Source organism: Otolemur garnettii, unplaced genomic scaffold (genome assembly GCF_000181295.1).
Source record: "Otolemur garnettii isolate 467f Iridium unplaced genomic scaffold, OtoGar3 scaffold00006, whole genome shotgun sequence".
Classification (NCBI taxonomy): Eukaryota; Metazoa; Chordata; class Mammalia; order Primates; family Galagidae; genus Otolemur; species Otolemur garnettii.
Genome location: NW_003852401.1, coordinates 33,339,169 through 33,356,654, shown reverse-complemented (window position 1 = coordinate 33,356,654; position 17,486 = coordinate 33,339,169). Strand labels below are relative to the sequence as shown.

Sequence of the window (17,486 nt, the reverse complement as noted above, 5' to 3'; positions counted from 1 at the left end):
ATGGCATCAGTCTAGCTCATAGCAACATCAGATTCCTGGGTTCAAGTGATCCTCCTGCCTCAGCCTCCTGAGTAGTTGGGACTATGCAGCTAGTTTTTCTGTTTTTTTTTTTTTTTTTTTTTTTTAGAGACAGAGTCTCATTTTGTTGCCCTCAGTAGAGTGCTGTGGTTTCTCACAGCAACCTCAAAGTCTTGGGTTCAAGTGATTCTCTTGCCTCAGCCTCCTAAGTAGCTGGGACTGTAGGCACCTGCCACAACACCCTGGCTATTTTCAGCGACAAAGTCCTACTCTGGCTCAGGCTGATTGAACTCCTGAGTTCATATAATCCACCCACCTTGGCCTCCCAGAGTGCTAGGATTACAGGCATGAACCACCGCACCTGGCCTTCCTGGAGGCCTTTAATAAGCCACTCTATCTTTTGCACCATGCATTGGAATAAAATCACAATGACCCTGTGTAGTTTTATACATTCAGACTAAAATGTGCCACTTATGTGCTCGGTATTACATAAAAGCCTGTGAATATTTTGCCATAAACAAAAACTATTTTTGCTTCCAACACAATATCTGTATTTTTTATTCTATTTTATTTTATTTTTTTAGAGACAGTCTCACTGTGTGGCTCCCTGGTAGAGTGCCCTGGCATCATAGCTCACAGTGACCTCAAACTCTTGGGCTCAAGCGATCCTCTTGCCTCAGCCTCCCACATAGCTAGGACTACAGGCTCCCAGGTCTTACTCTTGCTGAGGCTGGTCTAGAACTTCTGAGCTCAAGCAATCCACCCGCCTTGAACTCCCAGAGTACTAGGATTACAGGCATGAGCCACCAGGCCCAGCCCAATATCTGTATGTTTAAGTCTTACCATTGCACAGATCACTTGCCAGTCATTAACTGCCTTTCTTCTCCATCCTTCCTGGCTTTTTTCTTATCATTTGATGTTCTTAGTACATCAAATCTGTCAGCGTCCATGGTTTCACCAACAGAAAAAGCCATATCTGTTAAAGAAATCTTTTTTCGTAAATAGTAAAGATTGTTTTAAGTAACTTTTTTAAAGATCATTTTAAGGTATTTTAGTTGTTTAATGCATTTTCCTTCTTGGTATTTTCTATTTTTTTCTTTGATTTAGTGTGACAAATGGTGGGAAGTCAACGCTGGCTAAGAATTTGCAGAAACACCTCCCAAATTGCAGTGTCATATCTCAGGATGATTTCTTCAAGGTATCTATCAAACTTCTTAGATAATTTATTTAACACAAAAATGTTTAATGACGAAATTAATTAAATGTATGTTTTATTCTGGAAAGGTTCAGTGCAATAGTGCCATGTATCCACCAGATGGCACCACCTATTGATTTTTAATTTATCTTCATCCAAAGTGCATATTAAAGGCTTATGTCCTCATTAGACTATAATTGTGTTATTTCTACCCTACACGTTATTTTAATGGCCACTCTATTATTTTTCCAGCCAGAATCTGAGATAGAAACAGATAAAAATGGATTTTTGCAGTATGATGGTAAGTAGATTAGCTTGTTCATTTTCTTTTTGAAACCTGTAGAACATCACTATCTATGAAGACAGTCTTAAAATGTATTTAAACATATTTCTGTACTTTAAACCTGCCTTTGTAAGTTTCTGATTTATGTTGAACTGATTTATATTGAGTTTAAATAAAATAGTCCTTTTCCAGTTGTATATTTAAAACTGAAAACATTGGAATGATGGTAGTTTTTTCTTCTGAACCTGGGGCACGATGAGTTTACTGTGCCTTTTCTAATCCCTGTCCTGGGCACACGTACATAACAATACTTACCACCTCCAGTTCCACCCCATTAGAGAATCTTACCAGAAAAAATCTCTAACCTCTTGTCCTCTCAGCTTTCCTTCCTCATAGCCAAAGCACTGGACAGCTTTTTGCTGTTTCATTTTGTTTGGTTTGGTCTTTTCAGTGCTCAAAAAGGTTTGTAAATATATTTTAGATTGATTCCCCTCATCTCGTTACCCCAGGCTGACACTGTTTTGAAGCCAAAAGATTAAAGTCCGTCAGAAAACATTTTCCTGTAGAGTGTGTCATGCTAACAAACTGTGTTGTATTTAATAGTTTTACTAACTTTTTCTTTCTTTCTTTTTTTTTTTTTTTTTTAGATAGAGTCTCACTATGTTGCCCTTGGTAGAATGCTATGGCATCACAACTCACAGCAACCTCCAACTCTTGGGCTTGAGTGATTCTCTTGCCTCAGCCTCCCAAGCAGCTGGGACTACAGGAGCCCACCACAATGCACAGCTGTTTTTTGGTTGCAGTTGTTTAGCTGATCCAGGTCGGGTTCAAACCCTCCACCCTCGGTGTCTGTGACTGGCACCATAATCACTGTGCTACAGACGCTGAACCAATCTTACTAACTTGTATAATTGACAAGATGATCATTGAGTACTTATGTAAACTAGCAATAGAAAGAGCTGTCTTCAAATCTCATAAAGTATGTTCTTTATGGGTGGCACCTGTAGCTCAGTGGGAAGGGACAGCCACATACATCAAGGCTGGCGGTTTTGAACCTGGCCCAAGCCTGCTAAACAACAATGACAACTGCAACAACAACAAAAAATAGCTGGGAGTTGTAGCAGGTGCCCATAGTCCCAGCTACTTGGGAGGCAAAGGCAAGAGAATTGCTTAAGCCCAAAAGTCTGAGATTGCTATGAGCTGTGACACCGCAGCACTCTACCCAGGGCAACAGCTTGAGACTCTGTCTCAAAAAAAGAAAAAAAAAGAAGTATGTTCTTTACTTTTAACTTTGATAACCTTTTGGGGAAATGTTATATAATTGTTTCTTACAGACACATAATAGTTTTAGACATGCAGTGTTCTTGACTCACTCTGTGTTCTTGTGTCTTGAGCTGCAGCCAGGATATTTTTTAAATTCTCTTCCTCTTGTCCAAAAGTTAGTGAGAAAAATTATTACAAAGTGAGAGAAACTAGGAAAAACGGTTTTCAACAATTGGCAAGGAGAGCCAGATGTGGTGGCTCAGGTCTGTAATTCTAGCACTCTCGGAGAACGTAGTAGGTGGATTGCCTGAGCTCACAGGTTCAAAACCAGCCTGAGCCAGAGCAAGACCTCATCTCTAAAAATAGCTAGATGTTCCGGCTCCTGTTGTCCCAGCTTCTTGGGAGGCTGAGGCAAGAGTATCACTTGAGCCCAAGAATTTGAGGTTGCTGTGAGCTATGATGGCATGGCACTCTACCCAGGGTGACAAAGTGAGACTATGTCTCAAAAAAAAAAAAAAAAGTTCAGTGCCTATAAGTCAGATTAGGGCACTGGCCCCATGCACCAGGACTGGTAGGCTCAAACTTGGCCAGGGTCTGCTAAACAACAACAACAAAACAACAACAACAACAAAAAAAAAAACAGCTGGGCATTGTGGTGGGTGCGTATAGTCCCAGCTACTTGGGAGGCTTACGCAAGAGAACTGCTGAAACGCAAGAGGTTGAGGTTGCTATGAGCTGTAATGCCATGACACTCTACCAAGAGCAACACCATAAAACTCTGTCTCAAAAAAAAAAAACACTTTTAGTAACAGTTGGCAAAGAGTATCATCATAGATCACTGCAACATCAAACTCCTGGGCTCAAGCAGTTCTGCCTCGGTCTTCCAAGTAGCTGGAACTACAAGCACCTGCCACCATGGCCAGCTAATTTTTTTTTTACTTTTTGTGGAAACAGGGTTGAACTATGTTGCTCAGTCTGGTCTTAAACTCTTAGCCTCAAGCAGTCCTTTCACCTTAGCCTCCCAAAGTACTAGGATTACAGGATGAGCCACTGCGCTGGCCTACTATACCTACATTTTAATGAATTCTTGAAAACAGATAAGAAAAACTAATATCCCATTAGAACAGTGGTTCTCAACCTTTCTAATGCTGTGGCCCTTTAATACAGTTCCTGTGGGTCACAACCCACAGGTTGAGAACCGCTGCATTAGAAAGAGGGTCTCAGGATATGAACAAACTATTCACAGGAGCAGCAGGTCATTTGATTAATAAATGTATAATAAAAAGTTAACCTCAAAAAATTATAACTTCTTTTCCCACTCACCAAGCAAACAAAGGTTTTTAAAGCAATGATAATTGTCTAATGGTGGCATGGGCTCAAAAAAACAAAAACTCTCTGAAAGTTTAAACTGATCCACCTGTTCAGAAGATAGGTTGATCATATGTACCAAAGACCTTAAAATATTCATAACCATGAATTCGTGTATCATGCATCTGTGTATTAAGGAAAAAGTCAAACAATTCAGGTAAATGTACAAATTTAAAGTAAGTCAAAGTGATACTGAAATCTTTATCACTGTTAGAGTTTGAATTTGTTATCTGAAATACTTGTTAGATGTTTAACAAATGATATTTAATAAAATGACGCTATTTTACATGTTTACAGAGCCCTGGATATGCTTATCACAGAAGGTCACATCATAAGATTATTGTTGTATTAACTTCATATTTCTCTGTGTGTGTGTTTGAAGTACTTGAAGCACTTAACATGGAAGAGATGATGTCGGCCATTTCCTGCTGGAGGGAAAACGCAGGGTGCTCTCTGGTACCGACAGAGGAGCGTGCTGAGGAAACCCCCATTTTAATAATTGAAGGTTTTCTTCTCTTTAACTACAAGTAAGCATCTTTTACATTTACTGTACATGAGTGGAAAAAATACACTGTGAACTGAATATGCTGTCATCATAGGCCCCTTGACACTCTGTGGAACAGAAGCTATTTTCTGACCATTCCGTATGAGGAATGTAAGAGGCGGAGGAGGTAAGTCTTAAAGTTACCTTTGTCAATAGGGATTTGAAAGACAGAATTCAGGAAAAATGAGGAAAGCTCACAATTGGGCAATATATAATAGGTCACTTTTCAAACAAGGAAAGCCTTAACTGCTTTATACAAGGAGCAAAACCTCTTTCCGTAAGTGGTTATCTGCCATTAGCAAATTTCCTTTCTAAGAAAAGGGCCTTATATCAAGCTGTTTGGCTCATTTCCCCTAAATCTTCAAATGAAACAGTTCCATGTTGGTTATGATTTTGAGTTAGTGGCCCTGTATTCCAGCTGCAGCTACAGAGAGCATCAATTAGTTTAAAGCTTAATCCAACAGACCAGTATCTCTATAATTATTTATACTGTTTATCTCTTAATTCCATTATAAACCCTAGAAAGGAAAAAGATAATTATGAGTGATGGTAAATGACAAAGTTAATTTTAGGATCAGGGAACTAACCGTCTTAACCGTTTAGACTTAATCTTTGAGTGATTTCCCCATCATGCTGACTATTATTATTTTACTTTATCAATTCTGTGTTTCTGTCAAAATAAGTTTCCCATGTGTTTTGATAGTACAAGGGTCTACAAGCCTCCAGACACCCCAGGGTACTTTGACGGCCACGTGTGGCCCATGTATCTAAAGCACAAACAAGAAATGGAGGAGGCACTGACATGGGAAATCGGTAAGTGCCTTTTCTTCCCCCATTTAAGGCCTTTCACTTGTCCTTTGCCTTAAAGTACAGAAAAGAAAGGCCTTACAAAAGATTGCAAAGGGATACTTGAAGGAGAACACTCTGGGGTCCCCGTCCTCCACAGCTGGTTCCCCTGGTCTCTGTTCCTCTCTCTGTGGCTCTTGTCAAGGTCTGGATGGTTACTTATTCCACCAGTATTGAATGAATGCCTTCCCTGTGCAAGGTGCTGCCCTGGAGCTCACAAGACAAATAAGGCAGAACCAGCCTCTGCTCTTATGCAGGTGATATTTATCAGCAAAACAGGCATTACAGACACTAGCTGTACGAGCATGTCCTTTCCAGCTGTGGTAAATGCTATGACATCAGGGTCCAGGGCACTGCCCAAATATCACTGGCAGGAGCAGACTTCCTTGAGGAAACCAAACTCTGATGGTGCAAATGCATAAAGGGTTGGGGAGATGAAAGATCACCCACATGAGGGGTGTAGGACACACAAAGGCTAGGAGACGGGAAGGAATGAGGATCACCTAAAGGAGGTGCAGAGAAAGCTTTGTCATAAAGGAAACCAAAGGATAGAGTTGATGCTGGTGACCCTGGCAGGGTCCAGACCCTAGGAGGCCAATAGGCTAGTTAAAGACTTTGTCATTATCCTAAGAGAATAGGGAAGCTCTCTGTAGAGAGGTTTTAAACAAGTGCATGATTGATACAATTTCTTGTTCTTGTGAGCTCCCTCTGGCTGTGTGGAGTATGGATTTAAGTGTGTGGTACTGGATGCCTACACTCAATAGAACTGGTGATAGGATAGATACAGAGGGGGCGAGAAGATGACACACAGCTCAGCAACTGACAGGTGTTATTTCAGAAGACAGAAAAAGTGAAGCAGCTGCAGATTTATAAGGGAGAAATCCATGTCTGTTTTGCACTTAATGAGGTTGAGGTAGCTGAGAGACATATAATATAGCAATTTGGATGTGTGGGCCCAGGCTAAGAACAGATCACTGGAGTATAGATTTCAATGCAGAGAAGATGGCAAGTGGCAGTTGGATAAGGCAGATGAGCGGAACTGACAGACATTTTTCACAGTAAAGGAGACGATGTATCCATATTGTTAGAGGTGTTTACCTGCAGGACAGGCAGCTGTGTCAGAGCTCATCCCATGGCCCAGTCCTCTGGTGCTGGCTGCGCCACTTGCAGCTGGGACCCTTGATTGCAGGAACATCCTCTTGCTGCCTTTCTCTCCCTCGGCAGCTAAAATGTAAATCAAACCACGTTCCCGCCCTACGTGAATACCTTCAGTGGTCTCTGTGTCTTTGGAGTAATACCCAAACAGCCAGATAGCAAGGCCTCTAAAGAACTAAGGCAGAGCCTGCTCCAGCATCTCATCTCTCACAGTGTTCCTGCCTCCCCACACCCTAGCTGTTCCAAACCGTGCATCTTTTTTTTGACAGGCTAAGTTCTCTTGTCCCTCCCTACCATGCTGTTTTCTAATAAGAAAGCTCTTTCCTTCCTTTAACCTAGATCACTTCTACTTTTTCTTCAAAGTTGCTTATGCCAATTTTATTAAAAATACATATCTTTGGGGCCTGATGAATTCTGATTTAGTACATATGTGGCAGAGCCCAGACTGCGCATGGTTTAGGGAGCTTCATAGGTGATCCTATTATATAAGTTAGAGATCTACTCCTCTTTTTTTTTTTTTTTGGAGACAGAGTCTCACTATGTTGCCCTCAATAGAGTGCTGTGGCAACACAGCTCACAGCAACCTCTAACTCTTGGGCTTAAGCGATTTGAGAACTACTCCTTTAAGTGGCCCTCTTGGACAAGCACCTCTTCAGTGCCACTGAAGTACTGCATGCACGGTGCACTGAACTCTCTGGCTTTCTTCCTTCTTTGTCCTTTCTTTTCTTCTTTCTTTTATCTTTTACCAAAGTAATTTTCACAGAAGCCAGTGTGGATATATCTGTAACAAAACTTTTCACCTATTATACCTAGCTGTGATATATTCCTTTGTTTAATTGCTTTTAATTTCTTTTAAAGGTATGGTCCTGGTTTTTTGGTTGAACCTATCTGTGAGAGATGTGAGGTGCCAAAGTAAACATTCTGTGTTAATAAGACTGTTAGCACTTGAACTGCCCTCTTTTCTCATTCCCAGTTTATCTAGATGGAACAAAATCTGAAGAAGACCTTTTTTCACAAGTATATGAAGATCTAACACAAGAACTAGCAAAGCAAAAGTGTAAGTATTGTACTATCAAAGTGAATAGTGTAGGAGGGAAATAGTTTATTATATGCCCAAGAATGGAATACTGGAATGCTGATATAAGAAGTGATTATATTCATTCATTCTTTGCTTCAAGGATAATTCAGAGTCAGAGATTCTGTGTGGATCAGGAGACTTGATTATTTTATTTGTCAGTTCTTGTTGTTCCTTTTTTTTTAATAAAAAATATTGTATTTACTTAGAAACATTCAGAATATCAACAAAACAGCTGCAACTTTTTTTTTTTTTTTGCAATTACAGAGTGGTATTCAGTTAATAGAACAACAATTATTTCATATAAGCTGCATCAGAGACAACTGAAGATGAAAAAACTCCCCCCCCATATATAACTAATTTGTGCCGTGCACCAACAAGAACCTGCTTTAAATTTCCATGCCAATTTACAACCCCCATACTGTACCAGGCAAGGTTAGTGGCTACTGAAAATACCACCAGGACAGGGCTATCTAAAGACACATTCGGTAGTGTTAACTATACAAAAAAAGACACTGTACAGTTTAAAAACAAATCTTACACAGCCTTACATTGCAGTTTTTTTCCTTAAAAAGAGTGAGTTGTGTACAGGGGGGTTAAAATGCTTTATAGACAAGGAAAAAAACTGCGCTAGAACCAACTTATTCATCATTATCTTCGTCATCATCTTCATCTTCCTCCTCTTCATTCTCTTCATCTTCACCGTCTTCCTCCTCTTCCTTCTTTTTCTTGCTTTTTTCAGCCTTGACGACTCCCTTTTTCGCTGCATCAGGCTTTCCTTTAGCTCGGTATGCAGCAATATCCTTTTTGTATTTTTCCTTCAGCTTTGCAGCCTTCTTTTCATCAGGCTGCTTGTCACCCCAGCAGTGTTACTCCACATCTCTCCCAGCTTCTCTGCAACCTCACCAATGGATGGGCCGGGATGTTCTCCTTTGATTTTTGGGCGATACTCAGAACAGAACAAGAAAATGGCCAAAGGAGGCCTCTTGGGTGCATTGGGATCCTTGAACTTCTTTTTTGTTTCTCCTTTAGGAGGGATATAGGTTTTCATTTCTCTTTCATAACGGGCCTTGTCTGCCTTTGCCATATCTTCAAATTTTCCTTTCTCTTTAGCAGACATGGTCTTCCACCTCTCTGAGCACTTCTTAGAAAACTCTGAGAAGTTGACTGAAACATCTGGGTGCTTCTTCTTGTGCTCCTCCCGACAAGTTTGCACAAAGAATGCATATGATGACATTTTGCCTCTCGGCTTCTTAGGATCTCCTTTGCCCATGTTTAGTTATTTTTCCTCAGCGAGGCACAGAGTCGCCCAGTGCCCGTCCAGCTCTCACTTGCGCCAGTGCTGTCTCTATGGAGCTCAATTTACTGCAATAGCTGTGAGAGCAGGAGCCAGACGCCCTTGTTGTTGTTTCTTGAGACAGAGTCACTCTGTTGTCTAGAGTATAGTGGCGTCATCATAGCTCACTGCAGCCTTGAATTTCTGGGCTTAATCAGCCCTGCTTCACCCTTCTAAGTAGCTGGTACTACAGGCATACACCATTATGCTGGGCTAATTTTTCAATTTTTTGTAGAGATGGGGGTCTCACTATGTTGCTTAATCTTTTTTTTTTTTTTTTTTTTTTGGTCTGAGACAGAATCTCACTCTATCACCTGGGCTAGAGTGCCATGGTGTCAGCCTAGCACATGGCAACTTCCAACTCCTAGATTAAAGCAATCCTCCTGCCTCAGCCTCCTAAATAGCTGGGATTACAGGTGCCCACCCCAATGCCTAGCTAATTTTGTTTTCCATTTTTAGTAAAGATGGAGTCTTACTTTTGCTCAGGCTTGTCTTAAACTCCTGGCCTGAAGAAATCTTCCCACTTTGGCATCCCAAAGTACAGAGATTATAGGCGTGAGCCACCATGCCCAGCCCATTAGTCAGGGTTTTTGAGGTGAAACTATTTACTCTCTGTTATATTTCTTAATGATATTTATGTTACTTAGTTTAAAGTTTTCAGTAAATGGCTGTTCCAAATAGGACTGGAGTTATCCTTTGGGCATAGTGACATTAAAATGCTGCTGATTTTGTGTCAAAACATCTTGAGTTCTTTTTTACTCCTTTACATATTTTTAATAAAACTTCTATTTTCCAAATAGCTCAAAAATAAGTACCAGATTTTAAAAATGATTTGTGGATTGTTTCTTTAACATTTCCATATTGCATATCGCGTTTTGCAAGTGATAGAAATCCACCTAAATCTGGGTTAAGCAAGAAGAGATTACAAGGGTGATAGTGGCTTCAGCAATTACAAGGGTGACAGTGGCTTCAGCAATTACAAGGGTGACAGTGGCTTCAGCCTCAGCTGACTTAATAAGGAGCTCAAACAGAGCTCAGGGCTCTGTCTCAGTTCACTTTCTGTTTGGGTTTATTTTGAAGTCCAGTTCTCTCCACCAACAGATGTGATGTCTGTTGGTAACATCTTCCTACATCCAACAGCCCCAGTATAAAAAGAAAGTTTGTTCTTTTTCAGGATTATCTATGAGTTGATAAGTGTTGTAACTGGGTTTTGAGTATAAAGAGATGCATGCTAGTCTTACTCCTTTTTCATGTTTAAAATTCCTTATTTTAAACAGTTTTGGTTTGGGGTTTTTTTTTTTGAAACAGAGCCTCAAGCTGTCCCCCTGGGTAGAGCTCACAGCAACCTCCAACTCCTGGGCTCAAGTGAGTCTCCTGCCTCCGTCTCCCAAGTAGCTGGGACCACAGGCGCCCACCACAACGCCCAGCTATTTTTTGGTTGCAGCCGTCATTGTTGTTTGGTGGGCCTAGGCTGGATTCAAACCTGCCACCTTGGGTGTACGTGGACGGTGCCTTAGCCTCTTGAGCCACAGGCGCAGAGCCAACAGATTTTTAAGAAACAGTTTTCTAGCCAGGTGCAGTGGCTCACACCTATAATCCTAGCACCCTGTGAGGCCGAGGCAGGAGTATTTCTTGAGCTCGGGAGTTCAGCATCAGCCTGAACAAGAGCAAGACCACGTCTCTATTAAAAATAGAAAAAAAAGTAGCCAGGTGTGATGACAGGTACCTGTAGCCCCATCTTCTCAGGAGGTTGAGGCAGTAAGATTGCTTAAACCCAGGAGTTTGAGGTTGCTGTGAGCTGGGCTGACACCATGGCACTCTAGCCTGGGCAACAGAGTGAGAGCCTATCTCCAAAAATAAATAAATATGTCTCTCATGCATTTTCTCCTCCATGAGAGGGACCCACTTCCAACTCTCTTTGGAAGCACTCTAAACTTTCTCTTAGGCCAGGTGTGGTGGCTCACACCTATAATCTTAGCACTTGGGAGGCCAAGGCAGGTGGATTGCCTGAACTCATGAGTTTGAGACCAGTCTGACCAAGAGCAAGACTCCGTCTCTAAAAAATAGCCAGGTATTGTGGCAGGCGTCTATAGTCCTGGCTATTTGGGAGGCTGAGGCAAGAGAATTGCTTGAGCCCAAGAGTTTGAGGTTGCTGTGAGCTAAGACGCCATGGAACTGTACCGAAGGTAACCAAGTAAGACTCTGAGTCAATAAATAAATAAATAAATAAACTTTCCCTTAAAAAAAAAAATCTATTAATTATAAAAAGTAAAAAGGCAGTTTTTCATTTTAGTCCAGCTGAAAAGGCCCAGGGAAGTCACTAGTTGGTCCTACTCAGGTCACATGACTTGGTGAACCAGTCACTATGGGCAGGGTGACGGCATACTCTGGCTAGGGCTAGATCATGACCCTATCTCGTAACTGAATACTCTACCTAGGGCCTCCTGATTGTAAAACTTCCCAAAGGGAAAGCAAGGTACGAGGTAGAAGCTAGAAGAAGAAGGATAAAAAAGCATGCTAGAAGGATAAAACTAGCTGTAGGTAATGTTTTATTTGAACTATTTGAATTAAAAAGACTTCTGTGGCTAACACAAGGAAAATACAATCATAGGGGGCCTCAAGAGAAGAGAGTGTGGATCACTCCAGCAGAGAAGAATTTCATATGGTTATTTTGGTGAGAAGCAACTGCCCTACTCCAAATTCTGTCATCTCAATAAGAATAAGTGAGATTCTTATCATGTCCTCAATAAACTGCTCTTTGGCTATCCAACTAGGCAATTCATTGTTCCTCAAAACTCCTAATTTCAGGATCAGCCCTTCACGTAGGCATGAGTCCATCTGAAGAAATTTCAACACCATTTTAAAATTTCTTCTTACGAGTAGAATTTATAATCCTTTCCATATATGCCCACCCACCCTGCCATCTGTTACTTTGAAGAAAGCCAGGCCTCCCATAATGAAGCCCAGAGCACTGACGTAAGTGAATATAAAAGGGTGTGGGGTGAGAAAAGGGGGGCAGCCATCATAAATGATAGCACATGAGCCAGAGCCACTTCTTGGAGAGTTATTGGCTCCCCATTCTGGTCCTAATGAGATCCTTCCAGGGGTGTTTTAGCTGCCGGAAACATGTACCTCTGTGTCTTCTTAGTAATGGTCAATACTGGGGTCCAATTCTCCTTTAGTGACTAAGTCATACCCTCGAGTTTGGCCCTTATGATCTACTGGCTGATAAAGATGAAAGGAGCCTTGGTTATGTGTTCAGCTAAATTGCACCCAGTTTCATTTCAAATCCCATCTTGGCCATCTGTTCCAAGGCCCAGGAACAGCTGGCATGTTTTGAGGGATGCTGCAAGTCCCTGAGAAGGTGCATTTCCATGTATGTGCTGGCCCTCCTCTTTCCTTGCCCATATCCTATAGGCAGATAAGGAAGTATTCAACTATGCCATTTCAGGCTGTCTTGCTTATGTTCTAGATATTGGCTAAAATTAAGAAAAAAATAACAGGAACATTAGAAAAGGCATAAAATCAGAAGCAGATGAGCTTTTCCTAACCTCCAACGTTTATATTAGTTTTTCTCAATTGCATAAATAAATTACTGTTTCATTTATAGTAACCTCTCATCTTTCCTAGTTCTTTCATCCACAGCGTCACGTCCAACCTGGCCCAAGGAATCTTCAGGATAGTGTGGCTTAACCCCAAGTATGACACTGAGCTCACTGGGGAGGCCTTTCAAATAATTCAAGCAACTAGTCCAGTTTTTTCTCATAACATCTCATGAATATGTTTAGCTAATTTTTCATTCTAAGTATATAAATTAACAGTGAAAGGGAAACAAGAAAGGTTGACTTTTTTTCTTTAATGATGTATAATATTTTACACATTTACGTGGTATATGTGAGTGCTTTCTACATGCATAGAATGTGTAATAATCAAGTCCAGGTATTTAGGGCATCCATCACCTTGAGTAATTATCATTTCTGTGGGTTGACAGCATTTCAGGTTCTCTCCCCTAGCTACTTTAAAATATAGAATGTATTGTTGCTAACTGGAGTCATCCTAGCTTGCGTCTGCTGTCAAACACTTCAACTTATTTCTTCTAACTATAAGTTTATACCCATTCAACAACCTCTCTTCATTTTCTCTTCCCACCCTCACACTCTTCCCACCCTCTGGTATTTATTTTTCTATTTTCTATCTACATGTGATGAGGTTTTTGGCTCTCACATATGAGTGCTAACATACAGAATTTGTCTTTCTGTGCCAGGGTTATTTCCATTAACATAATGGCCTCCAGTTCCATCCATGTTGCTGCAGACATAATTTCATTCTTTTTTTTATATGTGTGGTCAAATAGGATTGTGTATATATGGCTTATTTTCTTCTTTTTTTTTTGAGACAGAGTCTCACTTTGCCACCCTGGATAGAGTGCCATGGCATCATCACAGCTCACAGCAACCTCGAACTCTTGGGTTCAGGTGATCCTCTTGCTTTAGCCTCCCGAGCATCTAGGACTACAGACATCCAGCCCAATGCCTGGGTATTTTTAGAGATGGGGTCTCGCTTTTGCTCATGTTTGTCTGGCACTCCTGAGCTTAGGCAGTTCATCTGCCTCCTTCTCCCAGAGCGCTAGGATTACACCCCACCCAGCCTTGGCACATTCTCTATATTCGTCCATTGACGGACACTTAGGTTCATTCCATACCTTTCTGATCGTGACTAGTGCTATAAACACTGAGTGCTGGCATCCCCTTGATATACTGATTTTTTTCCCTATGTACTCGATTGATACCCCGTAGTGAGACTGATGGGTGGTACAGTAGTTCTACATGTATCTTTTTGAGAAATCTCCATATCGTTTTCCATAATGATGGTTTTAAATTACATTGCCACCAACTGTGTGTGTATGAGAGTTCCCTTTTCTCCACATCCCCAACCGCATCTGTTATCTTTTGTCTTTTTAATAATAGCCATTGAATTTAATTATTAATTAAACGATAAATATAACCCAGGAGAGTAAGGATATGGGACTTATACGTTTAATTTAATCCCTATTTGAATTCACAGTTTGAGGCAAAATTTAATCATAACCTATTTTCACCATAACAAAGCAACCTAGCCACCTGGAACATTCAAAGTCCCTTTTAAAATGTTCATTGTCAACTCATTATAAAAACATATTAATTATAAGAATATTTTGATATAAAGCAAAAGAGAAGAAATAATCACCTGTATTGTCACTAATCATAAATGTTAACATTTTAGTGCGTACGTATCCAGTCTTTTGTTGTTCACATTGGTCTCTCTTTTACAAGATTTTGCAAGGAAACTGCATAGTTAACCAGCCATTTCTGGCTTTAAATTAGCATTTAATATTTATATTTATTATGAGACTTATATTTAATATAAGACTTGACATTTTAGAGTAGAAAATGTCATATGCCTAGTTTCAAATCAAAGGAGTAAGAATTTGCAAAATAAAAATTTAATTATCAAATGTTTGTGTTTTTCTATTGATAGTTTTTACATTCAGTTTAAAATATAATTGCTAGTTATAAAATAATATTCTAGTATAATTCTAATTTAATAGTCCAAATTAACATAAGATCACTTAACCATTTTCCAAGTGTTAGATATTTAGTGTTGTTATAAGTGTTTCATATTGATAAATAACAAACCTGCTGTAAAAATATTTACACATACTGTTTGTTGGTTTTCTTTTCTTCTTTTTTTAAAGAGATAGGGTATCACTGTGTCACCCAGGTTAGAGTACAACAACATGATCATAGATCACTGTAACCTTGAACTCCAGTCCTGCTGGCTCAGCCTCTCAAGTAGCTGGGACTACAGCCACACACCACCACAGCAGCTGATTTTTTTTTTAATTTTTTGTTCTGATCTCCAGGCTAGTCTTGCACTGGCCTCAAGCAATCCTCCTGCCTTGGCTTCCCAAAGTGCTAGGATTGTAAGTGTGAGCCATCTTGCCTGGTGGGTTTTCTTCTTTTTGAATTATTTCCTGGGGTAAATTCTCAAAAGTGGCACTAATTGGTTAAAGGATATAATCATTTTTATACTGTATTTTACATTTTTCTTTTTTTTTTTCAGTTTTTGGCCGGGGCTGGGTTTGAACCCACCACCTCCAGCATATGGGGCTGGCGCCCTACTCCTTTGAGCCACAGGTGCCACCCTATTTTACATTTTTCAAAGATGAAATACTACACTAAAGAATTTGTGTTCTCCAACATGAGCCATGTAATGAGAATGTGGTTGGCTTATCACATATTTAGTACATATTTAGCTAGGCTTTCTTCATTTAAGAAAAAAGAAAAGGTAATAATGCTTTCTTCCTCATATCAGAATAACACTTCAAAACAAGAATTATGCTGCAGCAAACTACCCTTTATGATTTTCTTCTAGTCCTCAAACTATTTCATTCCCTGAAGTCAAGTATTAATATACCAGTAACAAATCATGTTGGGTATCCATCTGATATTTTCAGGTATGCTTAAAATTTAGTGCAAGACTTAGATGCAATTTCGTTTTACAGGAAACCAGCATTTTGGTTCTAGAATCCTTATAATCTTAACATCCTTTGATTTACTGTTGTTGGTGTGAAGATTTACTAAAATGAAAATTAGAAGTCTCCATTAATTTCTTTTTTGTGTTTATTCCCAAGATTTGCAAGTAAGAGCATAAAGACAGAATGCAACAAATCCTTCCTGGAATGATTTAGAAAACTCAAAGGAATGTATCTAAGAACCTCAACTGAGATACAACACTACTGTGGTACAAGGACAGCTGTTGTTTTGTATTTTTATTTCTTACTGCACATGGTTTTCTGAACATGTGGAACTGTAACTATCCCTGCCAGTGGACAGGAATCCACCCTAATGACAAGTTGCTCCCACTTCAGGAAATGTACGGATGTAGCATAGCTCACAATGAGTCATAAAGCCTTCACTTTTTGAATACAGCTCTGTAATAATGATTGTCAAACTTTCCTGACTAGAACCCAGAGTAAGAAATAAAGAGTACATCACAGTCCAACATACAGAGAATCCGTTGTGTGTGTTGGCATGTTATGTGTATGGACACACACATCAAGTATATGACATTGGCCTTACGTATGTATTATACACTGTGATATTTTCCTATTTTTAATTTTTTTAAATATTAGTTTCAACTCAGAAAAATACTGCTCTGTGCCATCCCATACCAACACCACCTTCAAATAATTGGATTATCAGTAGTAGCAGTCACATTGAATAAATCAACAATTTACTGCGGTTTCTGGCTGTTTGGGGGTGTTTTGTTATGGGTTTTTTAATGTATCTAATACCATTATATCATTTATGTTGAGACTTTTGTTACAAATAGGGTTTCCTCCCTGTGGTTTATTTTGTGTTTTTTTCAAACAATAATCTAAACATCACAAAAATAAGCAATACTTGAATCATGTGGAATTCAGGAGACCTTTCTTCAAAAGCATGGGCACGAGAGCTGTATTGTGTGATCTTTTGAGGCTACTTTTGGATTTAAATTATGCACTGATCAATCTTTGCTTCATTAATAATAAGCAGATTGCCCACAACTGTCATGATCTTTATAAATAAACAATATATTGTTACATTAACTTTTACCATTTTCTATAGACTCATTAATCAGCTCTCATTATTTCATTCTTTCTTTCTTTCTTTCTTGAGACAGAGTCTCACTCTGTCGCCCTGGGTAGAGTGCTGTGGCACCGTAGCTCACAGCAGCCTGAAACTCTTAGGCTTGAGCAATCCTCCTGCGTCAGTCTCCTGACTAAGTGGGACTACAGGTACCTGCCACAATGACCGGCTAGTTCTTCTTCTTTTTTTTTTTTTTTTTTCAGACAGAGTCTCAAGCTGTCACCCTGGGTAGAGTGCTGTGACATCATAGCTCACAGCAACCTCCAACTCTTGGGCTCAAGCGATCCTTTTGCCTCAGTTTTTCTATTTTTAGTACAGACGGAGTCTTGCTTTTTGTTCAGGTTGGTGTCAAACTTGTGAGCTCAAGCAATCCACCTGCCTCAGCCTCCCAAGTTTCTCTGTTTTTAGTAGAGGGGTATCTTATTCAGGCAGGTTTCGAGCGTCTTCTGAGCTCAGGGGATCCACCCGTATTGGCCTCCCAGGTGCCAGGATTACCGGCATGAGCCACCACATCCAGCTCATTATTTCTAACTAGCTTGCACTCAATGATAATTAGGGGGTTCTTTGGGTCCCGCACACTACAAAATATACAAAAACAAAACCTATGCTCATGCCTATAATTCCAGCACTGTCGGAGGCTGAGGCAGGAGGAGTTTGAGGCTTGTCTGAGCGAGAGTGAAACCCCGACTCATGAAAATAACTGAAAAACCCAGCCAGGCACTGCAGCGAGTGC

General features: G+C 40.1%; 1 protein-coding gene and 1 pseudogene across 2 annotated transcripts in view; one reads left to right on the top strand and one right to left on the bottom strand.

The window, feature by feature from the left end:
• The window catches only part of NMRK1 (nicotinamide riboside kinase 1), a 28,528-nt gene extending 11,855 nt beyond the window's left edge, over positions 1–16,673 (top strand). The window contains exons 3-9 of one of the 2 annotated variants that reach the window (XM_023508395.1): positions 1,126–1,216; positions 1,466–1,514; positions 4,510–4,654; positions 4,751–4,798; positions 5,375–5,484; positions 7,646–7,729; positions 15,757–16,673. In XM_023508395.1, the coding sequence (XP_023364163.1) occupies positions 1,126–1,216; positions 1,466–1,514; positions 4,510–4,654; positions 4,751–4,798; positions 5,375–5,484; positions 7,646–7,729; positions 15,757–15,776 (547 nt within the window). In that variant the 3' untranslated portion in view covers positions 15,777–16,673. Of the gene's footprint in view, positions 1–1,125; positions 1,217–1,465; positions 1,515–4,509; positions 4,655–4,726; positions 4,799–5,374; positions 5,485–7,645; positions 7,730–15,756 lie in introns of both variants that reach the window. The other variant, XM_003783052.3, reaches the window with a different exon arrangement.
• Positions 8,389–9,073, bottom strand: LOC100943708 (annotated as a pseudogene).
• Positions 16,674–17,486: the final 813 nt, after the last annotated feature.